This window comes from Amphiprion ocellaris, chromosome 19, assembly GCF_022539595.1.
Source record: "Amphiprion ocellaris isolate individual 3 ecotype Okinawa chromosome 19, ASM2253959v1, whole genome shotgun sequence".
Taxonomy (NCBI): Eukaryota; Metazoa; Chordata; class Actinopteri; family Pomacentridae; genus Amphiprion; species Amphiprion ocellaris.
The window spans coordinates 29,050,808-29,070,663 of record NC_072784.1 but is presented as its reverse complement, the minus strand read 5'-3'; the positions used below and the strand labels follow the sequence as shown (position 1 = coordinate 29,070,663).

Below are 19,856 nucleotides of genomic sequence, written 5' to 3'. Positions count from 1 at the left end.
CTCAAAGGCCACTTTCAAACTCAGAAAACATTCCCAACGTGTCGACATCAAACTCACTGTCCCGGCAAAGGATGAGCAGCTTGTAGCCCACGGTTCCTCAGGGGGTTTTGTGGAAAGTTTGCAGAGAAGCTCAACTGATTAAAACTGAAATTAGACTTTGAATAAAATAAAAGCAGCAACACCTGAACGCCACATGTTGAAAGTGCATGAAAACTAATCCTAAGAGATTCAGGCAGCTGCACTTGAAGATGTTTTATCCAAGAGGCTTCTTCGGTTCAGACCTGAAGAAATCTCATGGATGAGAGGTTAAAAAAATAGGCTGGATGATTGAGCATTTACACAAAGATAATGCATGAAAATTAGAGAACAAAGGAGCAGAGAAGCTGAAAAACGTTGAAAAAAGTAATGGATGAACAGCTGAGATATCTTCAAAGAAACGCATAAACTACAACAAATAGTGGTGTTTGAGTACTTGAGAAATCATGCAAAGTATATGCAACATCTGGAGCCATGCTAGATATGAAATGCTAACAAGTCAGACTTTAAAACTGCACAAACACAATCTCTGATCCACACAGTTGAGGTCTGAAATGTGAATTGTCTTCAAAAATCAAAAATAGAAAGTCTGAATCTCTTTGGATTAACATGACCTGAATGATCGAGAATTTACACAAACAAAATGCATGAAAGCTAGTTAACAATGGAGCAGAGAAGCTGAAACACTTTGCAAAAGGTAATGAATGAACATTTAAAATACACATCTGAAAGGTAATGGAAGAACAGCAGAAATACCTCGAAAGAAATAGATGAGTACTTGGGTGTGACTCAAAAAATGTTGTGAAATCATTTACGGTATATGCAACATCTGGAGCAGAACCAGATGTAAAACGCTCACGAGTCAGACTTGAAACTGCACAAACACAATCTCTCATCACGTAAAAGTTCATCCACACAGTCGAGGTGTTTCTGTAGCTACACAGTGAGACGTGAAATGTCTTCAAATGAAATGTCTAAAGTTCTCAGGAGAACCATGACCTGGATGAATTTACAGAAAGATAAAGCATGAAAACTAGTGAGGAAAGGAGCAGAGAGGCTGAAAAGCTTAGCTAAAGGTATGAATGAACAGCTGAGATACCTTCAAAGAAACACATGAGTATTTGAGTGTGACACAAAAAAGTTGTGAAGTCACGTACAGTATGTTCAACATCTGGAGCAGAGCCAGATGTGAAACATTCACAAGTCAGACTTAAAAACTGCACAAACACAACCTCTGGTCCACAGAGTCGAAGTCTTTCTGTGGCCATATAGTCAGAGACGAAATGTCTTCAGAAATTAAAACAGAAAGTCTGAATCTCTTCGGATTAACATGACCTGGATGAGAATTCACACAAACAAAATGCATGACAACTAGTTAAGAATGGAGCAGAGAAGCTGAGATTCTTTGCTGACGGTAATGAATGAAGAGCTGAGATACCTTCAAAGAAATAGATGAGTATTTGAGTGTGACGCACAAAAGAAGTTGTGAATTCATGTACAGAATGTTCAACATCTGGAGCAGCCCAACGGCACCAACAACGTCTCTGATCTCATTAAAGACTCGTCTAGTCAGTCGAGGTCTTTCTGTAGCTATACAATCAGACGTGAAATGTTTTTAAGAATCAAAAATTAAATATCTTAAGTTCTCAGGGTAACCATGATCTGGATGAGTTTACACAAAGATAATGTATAAAAACTAGTGAGTAGAAGAGCAGAGAGGCTGAGATGCTTCGCTAATGGTAATGAATGAACAGCTGAGATACCTTGAAACAAAGTATTTGAGTATGACACAAAAAAAAAGCTGTGAAGTCATTTACAGTATGTTGAACATCTGGAGCAGAGCCAGATGCTCACCAGTCAAACTGGACCAACACCGTCTCTGATCTCCTGAAGGCTCATCCAGTCCGGCGGTGGGTTTGCAGGTCATCTGGCTAATATTCAGAGTGTCTCCAGACAACGTCAGTCTTTGTTAACTCTGGAGGGCCCACGCTGACCTCTGACAGTAAACACACCGGGGTGGAAACCATCACCATGGCGATGCTGCCGACCCCCTGCCGGTACCTGGGGCCAGTTGGGCCCTCGTGTCCTGCCTTGTCAAGCCCCTCTGTGGTCCCCATAGGTCGGGTCTTCCCCCCTCAGGAGCTGACCCCAGGTCTGCGACTGGGGGTGTCCTTGGCCCTATAAAAAGAGCTTTGAAAGAGGGCTCTGAGGGGAGAGGTTATGGGATGTAACTGTCTCTTTTTATGGGCAGATATTATTACAGGGACAGGTCAACTTCAGACCTACTACAAAGGGAAGTATAAATAGAGACGAAAGGGAAGGTATAAATCACTAATGCTGACTGCCTCTTTCTCTACGAACACAAAGCGGCTCAGCTCTGGACGTTATCTAAAGTTAGATTTGATGGAAAACACCTCCTATCCGGCCACTTCAGAGGTTTTTACGACGGGGTTATGAGCTCTCCTGAGTCGGTCGTAACGGCTGCCGGCCACCTCGGTTGCAGCCGTAAACACAGAGTCTCCCGCCGCCGTCCTCTCCGAGCTGCTGCTCTGTGATCAGTAACTGCTCTCAATTACAGTATTGTGTGCCGTTCCTTTCGGCTCGGGGTTAAACTCTTAGCAGACCCCTTTGAAGTACTCATCCCTTTATCTCAAGCCAGAGCCAAGAATTTGGGGGAGGACAATGGAAAATGAAACCAAGAGGGAAGCTTATGGCAATTATCAACTAGCGCCATGAGGAGGAAGTCAGCTTGCACAGAGAGAGAGCAGATAAAGAGAGTAATGTAGGACAGGGGGTTACTGTTTCAAGTTTGTTTGGTGTGTACACACCCGGGGCGACAACCGACTGCCGAGAGAGGAAATGGAGGCTACCTCTTCAAAGCAGGTGACAACAGGGGGACAATGAAGGGAGCAAGAAGCTGATGAGAGGAACAGTGGTGGAGGTGGAGGTGGAGGTGGAGGTGGAGGGGGTCAACACATAACATCAACCAGGACCAAACAGTGGCCAGACGAGGAGAAGGCACAAGTGCTGTTGTCAGCAGAATCAAATGGCACGCAGCGAGCTGGGGAAGATACAATTAAAGTGTGGAGTTAAGACAGGCTTTGAAGTCGGACATGGTGCATAATACCCTTAAAAGTTAAGGAAGGGCAACAATTCGCTGGTTTGTTATGGGGATGTTTTGAACGAGGAAGAGGAGGAGGAGGTGGTGGTGAGGGGGGGTTTGTTTTTGAAAGGGTTCAGTTTGAGGGGAATGAAGCTGCGTTTCAAGCAGCAATTGGCCTCAGAAGGATGTTTTTTTTTTTTTGCAAAACAGAGAGTGGGAGTCTGCGCCTACCTGTGAATTCTGATGATGGAAGAAGGGGAAGATGAATGTGAGTGGAACCGGGAGTGAGACAGGTGGAAGAGAAAAGGGAGAATGAGACATGAAATAGGTGGGAACTGGAGGGGAAGGGAGGAAATAAAAGAGAGGAAGAGGAGGGGGGGCATTGAAGGTTATTTATTGGTTTTTTTCCCTCGTTTTAATCCCATTTTGCGCTTGACTTTTAAGTCTACCAATGTATAGAAACAATGTCGGATGCACTGTCTAATCCCGTTTGGGCCATGAAGCTCACTCCACACTGACAGTAATGACTTTCATTTCCTCTGCTGCTCGCGCCGAAGCACCATGCAGACACTTCACAGGCCGGACGCCCCAGTTCTGCCACGCTTGACAGGACGGCGATCCGTCTCCGAGTCGGTGTTAACCTGAACCCCGGGCTCCCTCGCTCATCCCTAATCTGTCACTTTAACCCCGTCTTCCTCCTTCCTGACTCTGGAGTGCAGGGTTCCCCTGACCGGTGAGCTGATTAACTCGCTCGTTCGTTCACCAGACGCCAGATTTTCATCTCTTTGGTGCCTCCATATCAACAGGGTGATCACCATGGCAACAGAGGCGGGAGGGCAGACGGCTCAAACACTGTCTCGCTTGGCGAGAAGACGAGAACCATAGAGAAATATCTGTACATGCTGTTCACATCTCACATCAAGTATTCGTCCATCGCCTCTCTAGACAGCCTGTTTCGTGGCCCTCAGAAGACACAACCTCTGCAGTATTCATGAAAATTATCACAACTCAAAGAGATTTCATTTTTGCGAGGCACAACATGAGTCTTAAAGATTGATTCTAATGTTTTTAAATTGAATATGTTCAAATTTGAGTGTATATATCAGAAAATGAATGACTTAGCATCCTTAAACAATAATGCTGGCTGATCAAGTGTTAAGTAAATCAACCACTGAAGGTTAAACATATAAGTAGTGACATTTTATATTGTTTTATCCCAATGACATGAATATTCTGTCACAGAGCGGCTCAACGAGGGAGAAATTTACCTTAAACACATGTCATTTATTGGATTAAACTCAACACAAAACAAAGATGGCGCAACAGTGAGCAAAATAATGCTGTGGAAGTGCATAATAAGGCGATAGCCCTGGAATTCAAACCGCTTTTTCATCATTTTAGATCAAACTTTGTTCTGCAGGGTTATCTCGGCGACGGTGGGACAGTTGAAGTATTAAAAGGCTAATTCTTGGTTCCTCATTGGCATCTTTTTCCGTGCAGACAGAAAAAATTACAGGAATCCAGGGGACAGTGTGTTGCCGTTGGGAGGCGACACTGTGAGTCGGTCAAAAAGCTGATTTGTTGGAACCAGAAGAGGGTAAATGGCTCTTTCATTATGACGAACAATGCTTGTGTCTATGAGTGCCGCTTGTGACTGCTGATGCAACAGGCCTTCTAGTGATGCTGTCAGACCGTGATGTATTATTTTTATTACCACACTTCACTTCACTGCGACTTCTGTCTCATCTGTGGCGGCGGCGAAACCATAGAAGGTATAAAAAAAAGATTTCTCTGGGCTTGAAAAAGAATGTGGAAAACCCTTAAAGCTTCATTCTCTTTAACGACCAGCAACTCAGGGGCGCCTCTTCTGGTTGCAAAAATTGTATAGAAGTAAATATAAAGTCGTGGTACTTCTCACTTAATCTGATACCTCAGTGAACAGGTTCCTTAAGTGTTTTCAGTCTCAATCACTAGTTTTAAGACTTTTTGAATATGGCATGGTGTTTATTTTGTAAATTATGGTCCCGTTTAGAGTGAAATATGAATAAAAGCAGGACTGATTTGTGTCTGTCAGGTCACTTCTGGGTTGCCAATTCGCTCTTTACATCCAATTTCAAAAGACCAAAATGCAGATGGCCGAATGCTAAACTCGAGGTTTCAAAACAGTTTTCTTTCAACCAATGGGTGTCGTCACGGCTACTACATTTACCTTTACTACACAGTCAATAGGAAAAAGCAAAAGACGAACAACGGCGCAAACATAAACAAGAGTAGCAAACATTTATGATTATTGGACATATTTTGGCATCAGACAATTCCAACAGGGAGATCTGTAAAGCTCTGTTAGCACCGACACAGAATCATGTTGATATTTGGGTTGATGCCATAAAAATACAACTGCTAATATTAGCATGTTACACTGCTAATGTGCCTAACAACATTATTAGCTTTGATCGTCCACAGATGAGAGTTCTGGGGTAAACTGTGAAGCTGAAGGACGTCCAGAGATCGTAGAAACATGAAGACGGATTTGAAACCAACAAACAAGAGTAGCATCCATTTGTGGTTGTAACGTATTTTTACAGCACCCCCAAGTGGCATCAGACAGCTACAACAGGGAGATCTGTAAAGTTCTGTTAGCACTGACACAGAACCATGCTGGTATTTGGGGTGACACCATAGAAATATAATTATTAGTGTTAGCATGTTGTGCTGCTAATGTGCCTAACAACATTATTAGCTTTGATCGTCCAAAGGTGAGAGTTCTGTGGAAACAGTGAAGCTGAAGGATGTTCAGAGATGGTTGAAACTTTAAGACTGATTTGAAACCTGTTGTGTTTCAGTGCAACCAAAACCCACATCTGCTCTTTTTGCTCAGACATACTGCACCTTAATACAGGCAAACTTCCAGTAAAGCTGTTTTTATTTACATATTTTTCTGGTTCTATTGCCCAACAACGGAACAAATATATCAAAAATACGACTACATGTTAACCTTCAAAACCATTACTAAGCTGCAGTCCTAAGCTAATGATTTTATAACTGCAAAATAAGCAGATAAACGCGCGATACACAAGTGAAAAACAATGACTATGTAGTGTTCTCAGTGAAATTTCCAAATATAATGATCACTCAACATGCTCAGCTACTTTTCGGACAACTGTTTTCTCCACACTGTCAATCACAGAAACAGAGACAGTCTTCTTCCTGAAGGGGGCGTGACAGCACCAGCTCAGCTGCATTTAAAGCTACAGACACCAAAATGTGGTCAGTAAAACTTACATTAAAAAGCTGAAAATGACAACAATATGGAACCTTTATGCAAAACTGCAAATGCCAAGTTCAGTGGCCTCTAAGTTTACTTTCATACAACATTATTCACCGGGTAAAGTCTTGTTGTTTTTTATGCACTTGGGTCAGTTGAGGAACCCAACAAGTTCACACAGGAATCCATCCATCCATTATCTATACGCCGCTTAATCCTCATTAGGGTCGGGGGGGGGGGGGGGGGGGGGGGGGGGGGGGGGGGGGGCTGGAGTCTTTCCCAGCTGACTTAGGGTGAAGGCAGGGGACACACTGGACAGTTAACAGTCGATCGCAGGGTAACATATAGGGACAAACAATCACACTCACATTCACACCTACAGACAATTTAGAATCACCAGTTAATCTCAGTATGTTTTGGACTGTGGGAGGAAGCTGGAGAACCCAGAGAAAACCCACGCATGCACAAGGAGAACATGCAAACTCCACACAGAAAGATCCTGGAAAGTCTGGGACGCAAACCTGGGACCTTACAGCTGCAAGGTGACATGCTAACCACCAAGCCACTGTGCAGCCTACACAGGAATCCAATATGAAAAAAAAAACAAAAAATTGTTTCTGAGCAAAACATGTAAATGCACCAAGCTGTTTTGCTCCACACTGTCAATCACAGAGACAGAGAGAGTCTTCTTCCTGAAGGAGGCATGGACAGCACCAGCTCAGCTGCGTTTAAAGCTACAGACACTAAAATGTGGCATGTAAGACTTACATTAGATTGCTGAAAATGAGCACAGTGGTTGGTGGTTAGCATTTCGCCTTGCAGCTAGAAGATTCCCTATTCACATCCCGGCCTTCCTGGGATCTTTCTGCATGGAGTTTGCATGTTCTCCCTGTGTATGCATGGGTTTTCTCCGGGTTCTCCAGCTTCCTCCCACAGTCCAAAGACATGCTGAGGTTAATTGGTGCCTAAATTGTCTGCAGGTGTGAATGTGAGTGTGATTGTTGGTTTCTATTTATTGCCCTGTGATAGACTGTTACTTGTCCAGGTGTCCCCTGCCTTGGCCCCAAGTCAGCTGGGATAGACTCCATCCTAATGACGATTAAGTGGTGTATAGATAATGGATGGGTGGATGGATAACAATGTGAAACCTTAATGTGAGTTCAGTGGCCTCTAAGTTCACTTCTATACAAGATTATTCATCTTGTAAAGTCTTCTTGTTTTGTGCACTTGAGTCAGTTGAGGAACCCGACATGAAAAAACAACCCCCAAAAAAGTTTCTGAGCGATAAATGTAAATGCAGTCAGCAGGATGACCATCACAGCACAGAGATAAAAGCAAAAAGGAGATCAGAAACAAACATTTTCAACTTTATGAGCAGATTGTTAGCCTGGAAGTTGCCACCGTTTACTCACCCATCTTTAGGTAGAGAGGTTGAGGGAGATAAACAGAAACTGCGAGACAGAGATAGCAGATACCCAGACAGAGGCATAGGGCAAGCGATACAGACGAACCTCCCACACTGTCTTGAATGCACAGACTGCTGTCCCTCCGCTCAGCCCACACTATCAGCCCAGATGGCAGATTCATGCCACAGTCGCACCAGCTCAACCTGCTGTATCGCCTCTAACCCACTTGTTCTCAGATCACACAGCTGCATATCCTTTTCATAGCTCCTGTTGCGTTTGAGTGACAGGGCCGGGGAAAAAAAAGGGAAGAAAAAAAAACACCTCACTGCCATAAATATCATGTCAACAAAGAGACACCGATACGAGCTGGGAGAGAGACAAAGAATGCAGAAAACACGATGGAAGACAGAATAAGCAGCGTACGTGAAATGCATTGGGGGTGTTGTGTGAGAAGTGTTGGCAATAAACAGGTTTATTTATGCAAGCAGAGTACAGCAGCCAAACACCGGCCTCCTAGGGTCTGACTCAGAGTACAGCTCTATAAAAAGATCCAGTGGCACACATGCAAACAATGACTTTGTCAATCACACGCCGATGTACAGTGGATCCCAGAGGCCCAGCAGCAGCCAGCACACAGCGAGGAGAGGCAGTGGATGCCCTCGAATCATTCCACATTAGATTGGAAATTACGGCTCTTCAATCTACATCCTTGGTGTGACGGTGTGGTGCACTGGATGCTCCACAAAGGACAAAAAGGCAATACAAAAAGTCATTAACACTGCACAGAACACTGTTGGCTGTCTTCTTTCCCCATTAGAGGAAATTGCCAACGCTGGACTAATCTCTAAAGCCACAAATATCTTACAAGACTGTTCCCATCCTGGCCACTCACTGCTGGAACTACTGCCCTCAGGAACGCGCTATAGATGTCTGAAAAGTAGGACTAACAGGTTCAGGAACAGCTTTTATCCTCAAGCAATCTCTCTATTAAATGGTTTTAAGCTATCTTTATATGAGGCTCGGTGGTTAGCACTGTTGCCTCACAGCTAGAAGATCCCCGGTTCGAGTCCCAGCCTTCCCAGGATCTTTCTGTGTGGAGTTTCCATGGTTTCCCTGCTGGGTTTTCTCTAGGTTCTCCGACTTCCTCCCACAGTCCAAAAACATGCTGAGGTTAACTGGTGTCTGTAGGTGTGAATGTGAGTGTGATTGTTTGTCTCTATATGTAGCCCTGTGATAGACTGTTACCTGTCCAGGTGAACCTTCACCCTCAGTCAGCTGGGATAGACTCCAGCCCCCCATGACCCTGATGAGGATTAAGCGGTGTATAGATAATGGATGGATGATTATATGAATGCACGGTACCTTAATTTGTTACTCAGCCAAGGAATGTGGTGGAGGTCATGTGACAATTGGCCTTGGTTTGTCTGTCTGTTATTCTGTCTGTTAGCAACATTACTCAAAAACGGATTAACGGATTTGGATGAAATTTTCAGGGAAGGTCAGAAATGACACAACGACCAAGTGATTAGATTTAGACAGTGATGCGACTTATAGTCTGGATCCATGGATTTGTTAAAGATTTCTGTATCATTGTGAGATAGTGGCACGGTGTCACTGTAACCATGACAACAAGTGAACACTATGTCAGCTGCCTGTTGACGATCACGATTGCGATCCTACTACAAATCCACCGCTACGGACTTATCAGGACATATTCATTGGAAATGATACAAGGAACAACTGATTAAATTGTGGGGGTGTTTCTGAGTCCCATCAACTCCCGCCGCCCGCTACATATTTAGGTCACGTGATTCGGTATCCGTACATAATGTACACATGCAGAACACACGCCTGTACTCAGTGCAAGGTCATTTTGTTTGTGGGTACATCTATATTAAATGGACACATTCTATGTTGCCGTGGTTTCTGATCAATAACTAATTAACAAATGCTGCATTTCTAAAAAAAAATTGCTGTATTTCTAAAAAAAAAAAAAAGAATGCTGCATTTCTGATAATTCCATGTGGGGAGATGAACAGTCTTGGTGGACTTCTGCGCTCTCTGAGTGCTTTTCTAATTATTATGTGTGACTGATTGTCTGATATGTGTCTTTATTGGGGTTTTATGTGGGTTTTATGGTACGGATATGTGTTGAATGAAACACTTGACTGCAGCAGTGTTCCAATTTCACTGTATTTTTAACACAATGACAATAAAAGCTATTCTATTCTATTCTATTCTATTCTATTCTATTCTATTCTATTCTATTCTATTCTATAACCCCTATGATATCCGACAAGAATAGATCACACATAACAAAAGCTGGTTGTGCAAATAAACCACATTTTCAGTTGACAGTCACTCAAGAAAACCCCTCATCCAAACATTACAACCTGAAGCACATGAAAGTCGCCCAAATTTCTTCTGAACAAGCATCATACAACAGCACGAGATGAGAATACGGTGGATGAGCGGAAACCTTTGGAGCTCCCTGACCGCCCTCTGCTGCTGCCACACAACGGTCCGCTGTCTGATGTGGAGATAACTGGGAGAGGAAGCGACGGCTTTGATCCTTAATGGGGCCATGTCGGCTCTGTGGAAATGACATTCATGCCTTGTATTTACACAAGCACAATTATGGAGGTAATTCTGGTGGTAGAGAATCAATTAGAGTGAAACTATGCCGGGGCAATAACACAGATTAAAGGAAAGGTTACGGCTGGAGCTTGTTTGGGTGTAAATGAGCAAAACAAGGGTCTGCTAAATAAGCCTCAGGACACATTAACCTTTAGATCTAGTCAAACAAAGTGCTCGTCTTTTTAACGACATCTGAAACCCGTTTTCTGATGACAGAATCAGGAAAGACCTGCATGTCACAATTTACTAGTTTCCCAAAGCTGATAATCTGACAATAGCACTCATTTTTAGCAGCAACTGACCACACGTGGGTGGATTTCTCCTCATTTCTCGTTCTTCTTGATTAATTGTGTAAAATTTTCTGTGCTCCATCAAGGAGACGGAGGCAAAACTGTGCATCATTATCCACATATAACCAGGAGAGGTTTAGAACAGTAGAGTTACTCCAAAAACAAGGAGAGGACAAGGAAGGCAGTTTGTCATTTCAAGCTTCTAACTATCTAGTTGCAGGTAGAGGCGTTAGGAAACAACATCTAATAAATACCACATTAAAAAAAGTGGATATTTGGAGGACGCAGGAAGTTAAATGGAGTCCTACTCATTCTTTTGTCAGGTTTTTATGGTGTGAAGCAACACTGGAACTGCACTAAATGTAACCACACAGACAATCTGTGCTTATATCTTTTCATTTACACACTAAAGTCCTTAACATTGTTTTTAGGTACCTCAGCCATGACATGCAGTTTTGGTATGAACGTAGTCAATGTAGTTTGGCTGTAATTCTTCTAAAATTACAACCATAAATCAAGTTTATCCTCAAATCTGCAAATTTGAATCCTTGAATTTCAGTGCTGTAATTCTTCAAAAAGATGTTAAAAAACTCAGAATTCTTTGAGATGTGGCAAAGAGGACGCATTGATTAGATTTGAAAAGTTAAAAAACATTAATCGTCCTTTTCTGAAACACTTTGCCTTGACTTTGATGGAAAATGTTGAGGTTGAGGAAAGATCAGAGAATCCATATAGAAAAAAACATCCATCTAGAATCTGACTGCACTTACACTTAGCTACGTAATTTTAGATGATTTTGCATGTGGACGACGCGTCGTTTTTAGCATCGTGATGGACCAGCTAAAGGTGATAAAACAGGAAGCACCTTCTGTTGGCATTTATAATATTCAATGAACCCTTATCATGGCATACAAGCACATGGATACAAGTCAATTAGGAACCTTCCTGAACAAAAAATAGCTGGAAATCTTGAGGCCAAAATATCTAGATTACCCTCTCTTGATTGGTTCCTATAAAAGTCATAAACTCCAACACCTTCATGCTAGCAAATGGCACAATTTAATTTTCCCCAAATGTGAATTCTGTCAAATGAAGTTCTTCTTAACATGCTGATGCTTGTTCAAGTGGTTTTCTCATAAGCTTATATTTGATTAGTTATTTGTTACGATACAACAGGTTTATGGTTTCGTGATTGACAACTACTCTAAATAAAGTAGTCGGAGATGTCGAAGAACAGTTCCTTTTCTTAACCGTGTGGTTTGCTGTCATTCGTTTCAATCATTAACATCACAACTGAGGCATCTATTTTTGCATTTTAGCTTCACTTTTGCACAGGGTGTCCGTAGAGTGTGGACACATAGGAAACAGAGATTAAATATGGCTTTGTTAAAGAAGAAAGAGTTGAACTGGTACTTCTCAGTGGACGTGAAGGATGGACATATTGAAAGACAGCAGACGGATTTAATGCAAGTGATCCAAAGAGGATTCCACTTGGCTTTTCCACGGTGGTGAAGGTGGTTAAAAAGTTTAAGGAAACGGGCAGTGTCATGGACAAACCCCATTCTGGACGACCAATCAGCCGAAACTAAAGGATTGGTCATGGCTAAAATTCATGCTAGCCCCCAAAAAAATCACTTCTCTAATCCTAACCCTATCTTTCCATATGTCCATCCTTCACATCCACTGAGAAGTACCAGTTCAACTCGTTCTTCTTTCGACAAAACCATATTTAATCTGTGGTTTCCTATGTGTCCAGCCTTTAGGGATACCCTGTACAGCTGTAGGAAGTGTTGATGCGTCATCCACCTTTGTAAACAGTCTGAACATTTTACAACTAGTTCAACTGAGGCAAACTGAAGCCATATCCAGATAACAACATAATATGCACAAATAAGCTACTTTCAAAAACACATACTTCTTTAAATGCACACAACTGCTTCTCCACCAAGGACTCTGTGTTGCAACAGTTCTGAATCCTCTGTGCACCTCTTCCAGAAACAACAGAGGCTACAAAGACTTTGTGCTGAAAGACCAAATTCCTGTTTCTCAGATGTTGGTCTGACAGTCGTCTCTCCTTTTGTCTCTTTTTCTATTCTTCTCTTTCTCCTTCACTCTCTGCCTGGGCAGCAGAATCAGCACATCAAATAAATACAGAGACGGGAATCGTGTTTCATTTGGAGACGGCAGAGCAGGTCACGGACAATGGGAACACGTGAAGTGCGTGAACTGCGGGTGTAAAAAGAAAGCAATTCCAATGCAAATAAGTGCAGAGGTCTCTTTGAAATCAAATCTGATTTAGGAATTTAGTAACACCTCCAAACTGTTTTCCAAGAAGCAGAGTCTTTGGAAATGATCAGTATTCAAGCCCATGCATTCCTCACCTACCAGAGACACAGAATACCAACAATAGGGGCTCATTACGAAGCCTTTCCTCGGTCCACCAAATGTTATTATCATCAAAACCTCCAAACTCTGGAGGAGACGCGGCGGCCATTTTGTGGACTCCAGCGTCTGAGTCATTGGGTTTGCGTGGAGCCGCTGGTAAAACACAAAGCGGTGGCAGAAACTCTGGGGCCCAGAACTGTAGCCTTTGGCCTGAGGTTCAAACAATCGACTCGCAGCGCTCTTTATCTGAACCAGCCACAAACCCCCAACTACACTTTACAGTTCAAACGGGGGCCGGTGCAGAGAGGCGAGGCTAAATAGTGATGGGAGAGATTGGAGCTGAAGGTCTTTGACTTCAGTCGCACAGCTAATCTTGGTTAACACGCATGTTGTGGTCATAGAAAAACAAAGGCAACAGCACGACTCGGCCTAATGGAGGGATTAATTACGAGGTATTGGAAGAAGATGAAAAACATGCTCAGAATGAACCAGGACAGCAAAAAAAAGATGTAAAGTTTTTATTAAAAACGATGAATTCATGTACATAACATCAATGCCAAAAATGATAAAACTGAACAATGTAACAGGCTGAGAGTGTAAAAATATTATGTTTCAACGAGACAATGAATAAATATTTCATGAGAGAACACATCAAACTAAAAGATGGCTGCTCCATGGCATGACAGGTGTGTGAAATACTTGTAACAGTCAAATTTGCTCACATCTGATGGCGTCCTTCACGTTCCAGTGCAGCGTCCAGTTACCTGCAGAGAGATTCTAACGTTAAACCTTTAAACTGACATCATAATTCAGCTGCATCCATATTAAAGATCTTGAAGAAGAAATTCAAACTAACTCTCTGATTGACTGCTCCTTTATGGCTGCTAACATCAGAGTCGCTTTAAGGAGTGCGGTGTGGAGTACAGCGGAACGACTATTTGCTGTGAAGTGCCTGACTGACAGTCCTGAGAGATTTTTGCAGAGATGTGAGCGACAGCGGCGTTTGACAACTTCTCTCATCATTGCCTATGTATAGATGCTTCTCATAAAGACATAAATGGCTGCTACAGTGTGATAAATCAAAGCCCTCTGGACTGGAAGCTCTCACAGTCTTCATCTAATGCATTTGCAGCATTAAAAGAGTGTAACAGAGGAGTGCTGCTGGATGTTGAGTGTCTGTTTCTATACAATCTAAATGTGCTGACCTCCTGCTGCGAGAGGCATCCAGGTCTTCCTGTAGCAAAGAGGCTCTCTTCTGAAGGAAGGTGACCTGCAACACAGACAAACAAAGCAAAACACAGCGGCGGGTTATCGTCGTAATGTGCTGTCTTCAAAAACGAGGATGCAGAAAAGGGAAATGCTTCTGGGTGGAGTGGGTTAGCCGAGGAGGGGAGAGCGGAAGAAAAGGCCGGTTGTTGAGGCAGGGGTCGAGGGTCAGGAGATGGGGGCAGCAGGGTGAAGCCACGCTGGGACACGAGGGCGATTCTGGACCAGGTTAGCTGAGGTTAGGAGCTCTGAGAGGAGGCAGAGCCGCTCTTTTGTTTGGCTACAAAGTGTACGTTTATTTATGAAGTGTCTTTGGCTAAAGTGAAAATAAACCCCAGCTACATTTACACGGCATCTAGAGCCTGGCAGAATAATCACAGCTCCAAAAGAATCCGTATTGTTCTGGGACTACCGTACTGGAGCCGAGGGTGCATTCCTTTCTGTGGGGGAGACCTCAGTTCAAGTTCTAGCATTTCATCTGGCACCTCACACTGGTAAAGTAAATGCAAAACCCCACCGAAATGCGGTCAGATGCCTCCAGAGACACAAAACTCTCCGTACCTTTTTCTTTTTTTCTCGCTATGTAAAAATAATGCACTTTAATGTGCAAAACCCAAGACACTGTCAATGAGAGGAGAGACCGCTCTGGTTGTGAATTACATTTTATAAACATATCCGATCACAGAGCTGCGGTCTGAGCTCTGAAATGGGATCTTGGAGGACCTATTTGAACAAGGCAGGGGTTTATGATGAGCCCGTTTTGCAAAAACTCACACTGCACGCTCTTGTTATCGTTACTACGCCGTTATTTACTATGGAAATGCTGCGAAAATGGAAGCCCTTATTAGCGAGAGACAAGAGACGAGGCTCAGAGGAGAAACATGTAATATGAATGTGGTGGTGCACGGGTTGATTGTGGGAGCTGACGGAGAGACGAGGAGAGACTAAGGTTTATGAGGAGGCCTGGCAGGGTCCAGAGCGAAAGCAACGTCTATAATCGAGTGCTGCATCAAAACCATGCCGAACAGATCTTTGGTCTCTTTCAAACAAATAACTCCGACGTACGCACTCATGCTGATTCAGTTTCAACCAGTTATGATAGATTTGTAGAAAGACAAAAGAACATCATCTACAAAAAAAGGCTGAACAGTCCTCCCAATTAAACACTACACATTTACCCTCAGCAGGAAGTTGTGTGTGGTAGGGATTCAGTGCCTTGCTAACTAACAGTCTGGTAGGACTGATGTGCTTTACTACTACCAATAGTCCTATAATTCAAAGGTAAAGGTGTAGTTTGTTTGGTTATATGGTTAGATATTTTATTTGAAGGTTAATATAAGCTGGTGTTGAGTATAAATGCATGTAAAGCAAGAAAACACCATTGAGCTTTATTCATGTTTTGGGCTCAACGCAACAAAATCTTTATTCTGTCACCATCGTAGGAGCTTCAGGAGAAATCAACTGGACTTCTCTGGTAGGTTCTTGAACTACGATTACCACAACCTGGATGACTGAGAATCTACAAACATTCTTTCTTTGTTTGGCCAGTTAGAGGGTTGCTAATCTCTGTTTACTGGAACCAGTCATACAGTGATGGTAACTGGTAAGTTGCCTATGAAGAAGCTTTAAGTGTATCCCAACGTCACAGAACAAGTCCTCATTTTAGCTGCATCCAAACACAACACAATCCTCACTTTTGCCTACAATATCACCAGCTACCAGCATGCTAGGCTAGCCGACATGTTGCTCCACCAACAGCCAAATTATGAGCCTCGTTGTGGTGCATTTTCATGGACATCAGAAAAGCTACAGATCACAATGCTAAAGCTAACCTCGTCTTAGCCAGAAAAGACCCCTGTGCAGCTGAGTGAGATATGTGGTGCTCAGTTTCTGCTCTTTGCTTGAGAGCAGAAAGGATTTCAAGACATTCTGTTAGCAAGTCTTGTTAGAACTTCACTGATACAACAAGCAGCTATTTGTAAGACTGGAGGAGCAGAGCAATAACATGAAGACGATGCTGTCTATCAAGCTAGCAAGGTCAGCCAACGAGGGTTAGCCTGAGCAGATATGACGATAAACATCATATAACCTGAATTCTGGGCTTCTGAGGGTTTCTCTGCCAACTTCTGGCACATATTACTGTGGATTTTCTCCTTTAAGCATTTCACTCTTTATTTCATTTTCTCTCTAGTAAAGAGAATTGGTTTATTTGGACACGAGGGCTTACACACTCAAGGAAAAGACTAGCTGCTGAAGTATTAAATAAATGTACAAGCAGTAAAGAGGGTAGCATTTCAGTGTAATTATACTTAAGAACTGTGCAGTATGTTAAATATGCAGCAGGTATATTTAATACAGATTAATGGAAAAGGAAAAGACAGGAGATGGTAAATATTTTGTCGACTGAAAATGAAAACCTGAGCCTCCACAGTGTTTCTTTTTCGACAGACTGAATATGTTTTGCAAGTTTGTTCTAGTTTTTTTTTTTCTGTGTCTGATCCGTGTTTGGCAGCCAGTCAGTTCTCACCTGAGCTTTCAGAGAGGTGATGGTGTCCTCCAGTTCCTGTCTGAGTTCAGCCGGCATCAAACCCTTGATCTTCTCCTCATACTCCTGATGCACCAGAGTTACCTGAGAAGACAGAGGGAGGACGGCCAAACAGTCCGTTAACTGTGAAAGAACGCAAATACAACATCAAACCCAGACTACGTTTAAATAACCAACATGGAGTTGTTATGGAGGAGTTTTTTAGTTATCCAGAAAAGAGAAACCTGATTATGAAACCTGGAATAGTCTGAAAGAAATGAGGATACTGTTGAATGTATAAATCTTAATCTGGTTTCTACACAGGTGTGGCTTCAGTCAAGAGACAAACAGTAACTCAAATCAAAGACGGCCACTTTTATTGGTACCAGAACTGGGGCTTCTTCTAGTTTCATGAATATTTCACCAAATTTTGCCTGAACTCCATAATAATGACTCTATCCTACCATACAACTGCATACCTTCATCCTCCTGACACCGGTCACAGTGGACATTTAGTTAAAAATAAGGCGAAATAAGGCGACATGATGTTGGTATTTACTGGCGCAAAGTTGGTATAAACACAACACATCCATCAAAGCCTGTAAGTTGTAGGAATTTCAAAAAGTGCTTTCTGTTTCTAAATCAAATCAGATCAACCTTTATTGTCGTTTACTTGTACATACAACCATAGTGCAGACAAAATGATAGGGTGTTCCTCTAGGTATCCAATAAAACAGAAGAAAAGAGAAGAATGTATTTTAAAACACACATACATCTCTGAGACGTATTGCAGCGAAAATTAAGTTGTTTGTTTAAAGCAGGGGTGTCAAACATGTGGCCCGCGGGCCAAAACCAGCCCACCAGAGGGTCCAATCCGGCCCCTGGGACAACTTTGTAAAGTGTAAATATTACAGAGAAGACATTAACTGCAAATTGGAATTTTGTAAAATTATAAATTAAAAAAAAATTATAGACCATGACAACTTGTTTTTATCATAAAGTAAAAAACTAGATTGCTCATTGTTCTTTCGTCATTTTGTGTCTCGTTTTTTTAAAATATTTTGTCTTGTTTTTGTTGTTTGTTGTCTGATTTTTATCGCTGGTCTCACATTTTTATTGTTTTCTCATTTTTGTCATTTTGTGTTTCCTTTTTGTCTCACTTGCGTTGTTTGTCTTATTTTTGTCATTTTATGTTTAACTTTGTTCATTGTTTTGTGTCGTTTTTGTCGTTTTGTTTCTCGCTTTTGTCATTTTTTGTATCGTTTGTATCATTTGTGTAATTTTTTTGTCTTGTTTGTCCATTTTTTTTTCACTGTAACTTTGTTGTCTAATTTTTTCTCTTTTTTGTTTTGCTTTGTGTTGTTTGTTTCATTGTTTGTCATTTTGTTTTTCGCTTTTGTCGTTTTGAGTCTTTTTTGTTGTTGTTTTTTTGTCTTTTTTAAAGTAAAATACTGTATTGTTCAGTTCCAGATACCTGTGACTAAATGTTTTGTACCTTTGTAGATCCTCTGTAATCTGGAAGTTGTAATGTGTAAATGATAAACTGAGGCATAATGTTGTAAAAATTCAATTCATTTTGCTTAAAAAATTTCAGGCTGTTCATAATGTTTTGTAAAAGATAGTTCCTTAAATGTGAACATTTTCAGAATGTACTTTTGTGCGCTAAAACAAAGGAAAAATTTTGAGTTATTTGCAGGTTATTATGCTCTTATTTTACAGGTCTGGCCCACCTGAGATCAAATTGAGATGTCTGTGGACCCTGAACTAAGACGAGTTTGACACCCCTGGTTAAAGTGCCAGTAAAAGTCTACTCATATATTTTCGCTGCTAATTGTACAGTTTTGTGTGTTTATATTGACATATTTATTTTGTTTTACACATCTCCATTTTTATGAACCTCTTGATTTTTATCTTAACATGCTGCTGTTAGAGTAATTTCCTGTAAAGCATCAATAAAGTATTCTTCTTCTTCGTTAAAGACTCTGATATTGCCGAATAAGTGTTTCTGCACTTCCAAACCGACAGCTTCGGAGGAGACGCGCTCACCGACTCTCACTCCGGCTGTGGGTATCCCCTCTTTATTCACGGCTCAGAGTATTCCCTCGCTCTTCACAGCTCCTTCACATCTCCACAGGGGGTCCTGCACGCTCGCTCTGCACGACACCCCCTACTGGCTGCCGGTGACTGCAGCCAGATCCAACACAATGCGTTTACGAGCTCCACACAGCTGGGTTTGGAAGAGGACAGGGCCGTGGTGGAGGGCAGCACACATCAAACGCTGCAGCAGCTCAATAGCCAGCTAGCTATCTCCACTGGGGAGGACTGGAGGAAGTCTGTCTGGGGCTAAATTACACTCCACTAAACCAGAGTCTGATTATAGAAGTTGAAAAGGGTTTGGTTAGCGCAACCCCCACTTCTTACCCACAAACACACATGAATGGAGACGCACACATCACATACGCACACATGCACACACAAACACGAGAGCTTTTACGGTATTGTAAAAGACATTTACAGCATTCTGAAGAGTTGCTGAATCAATTAATTCGGAGCTTGATGAATAGTTTAGCAGAGCCGGAGGAATCACAGCAGCAGATTTCAGCCACATGCACCACTGTTCAAAAGTTTAGGGTCACCCAGACAATTTCCATGTTTTCCATGAAAACTCACACTTTTATTCATGTACAAACATAATCGCACAAGAGTTTTCTAATCGTCCATTAGCCTTTCAACACCATTAGCTAACACAATGTAGCATTAGAACCCAGGAGTGATGGTTGCTGGAAGGACGACATAAGGACGTTTCTAAGTGATCTATAGCGTATTTCAAAGTGTAACCAGGGGAGAGTCTGAGCATTTTAACCGGCCCTAATGTGTTTATTCGGCTAACATTAAGAACATCCCCACCTCACATCAGGCCCATCTTTCAAGTGAAGAGAGCATG

At 42.2% G+C, this 19,856-nt stretch overlaps 2 protein-coding genes across 11 annotated transcripts in view; both read right to left on the bottom strand.

Annotated features, from left to right (window-relative positions):
- The window catches only part of axin2 (axin 2 (conductin, axil)), a 30,213-nt gene extending 16,337 nt beyond the window's left edge, over window positions 1–13,876 (bottom strand). Inside the window, exon 1 of the mRNA XM_055005189.1 lies at window positions 13,845–13,876. The gene's annotated coding sequence lies outside the window, so the exon portion shown is untranslated. The remainder of the gene's footprint in view (window positions 1–13,844) is intronic.
- Window positions 1–19,856, bottom strand: part of cep112 (centrosomal protein 112) — a 162,505-nt gene that overhangs the window by 2,622 nt on the left and 140,027 nt on the right. For 7 of the 10 annotated variants that reach the window (XM_023267140.3, XM_035946785.2, XM_035946788.2 and 4 more), the window contains 3 exons: window positions 16,916–17,017; window positions 14,328–14,392; window positions 13,626–13,886 (listed from right to left, as the gene is read on the bottom strand). In XM_023267140.3, coding sequence (XP_023122908.2) covers window positions 13,883–13,886; window positions 14,328–14,392; window positions 16,916–17,017 — 171 coding nt within the window. In that variant the 3' untranslated portion in view covers window positions 13,626–13,882. Of the gene's footprint in view, window positions 1–10,305; window positions 10,404–13,625; window positions 13,887–14,327; window positions 14,393–16,915; window positions 17,018–19,856 lie in introns of those variants that run through there. The other 3 variants (XM_055005186.1, XM_035946786.2, XR_008599752.1) reach the window with 3 other exon arrangements.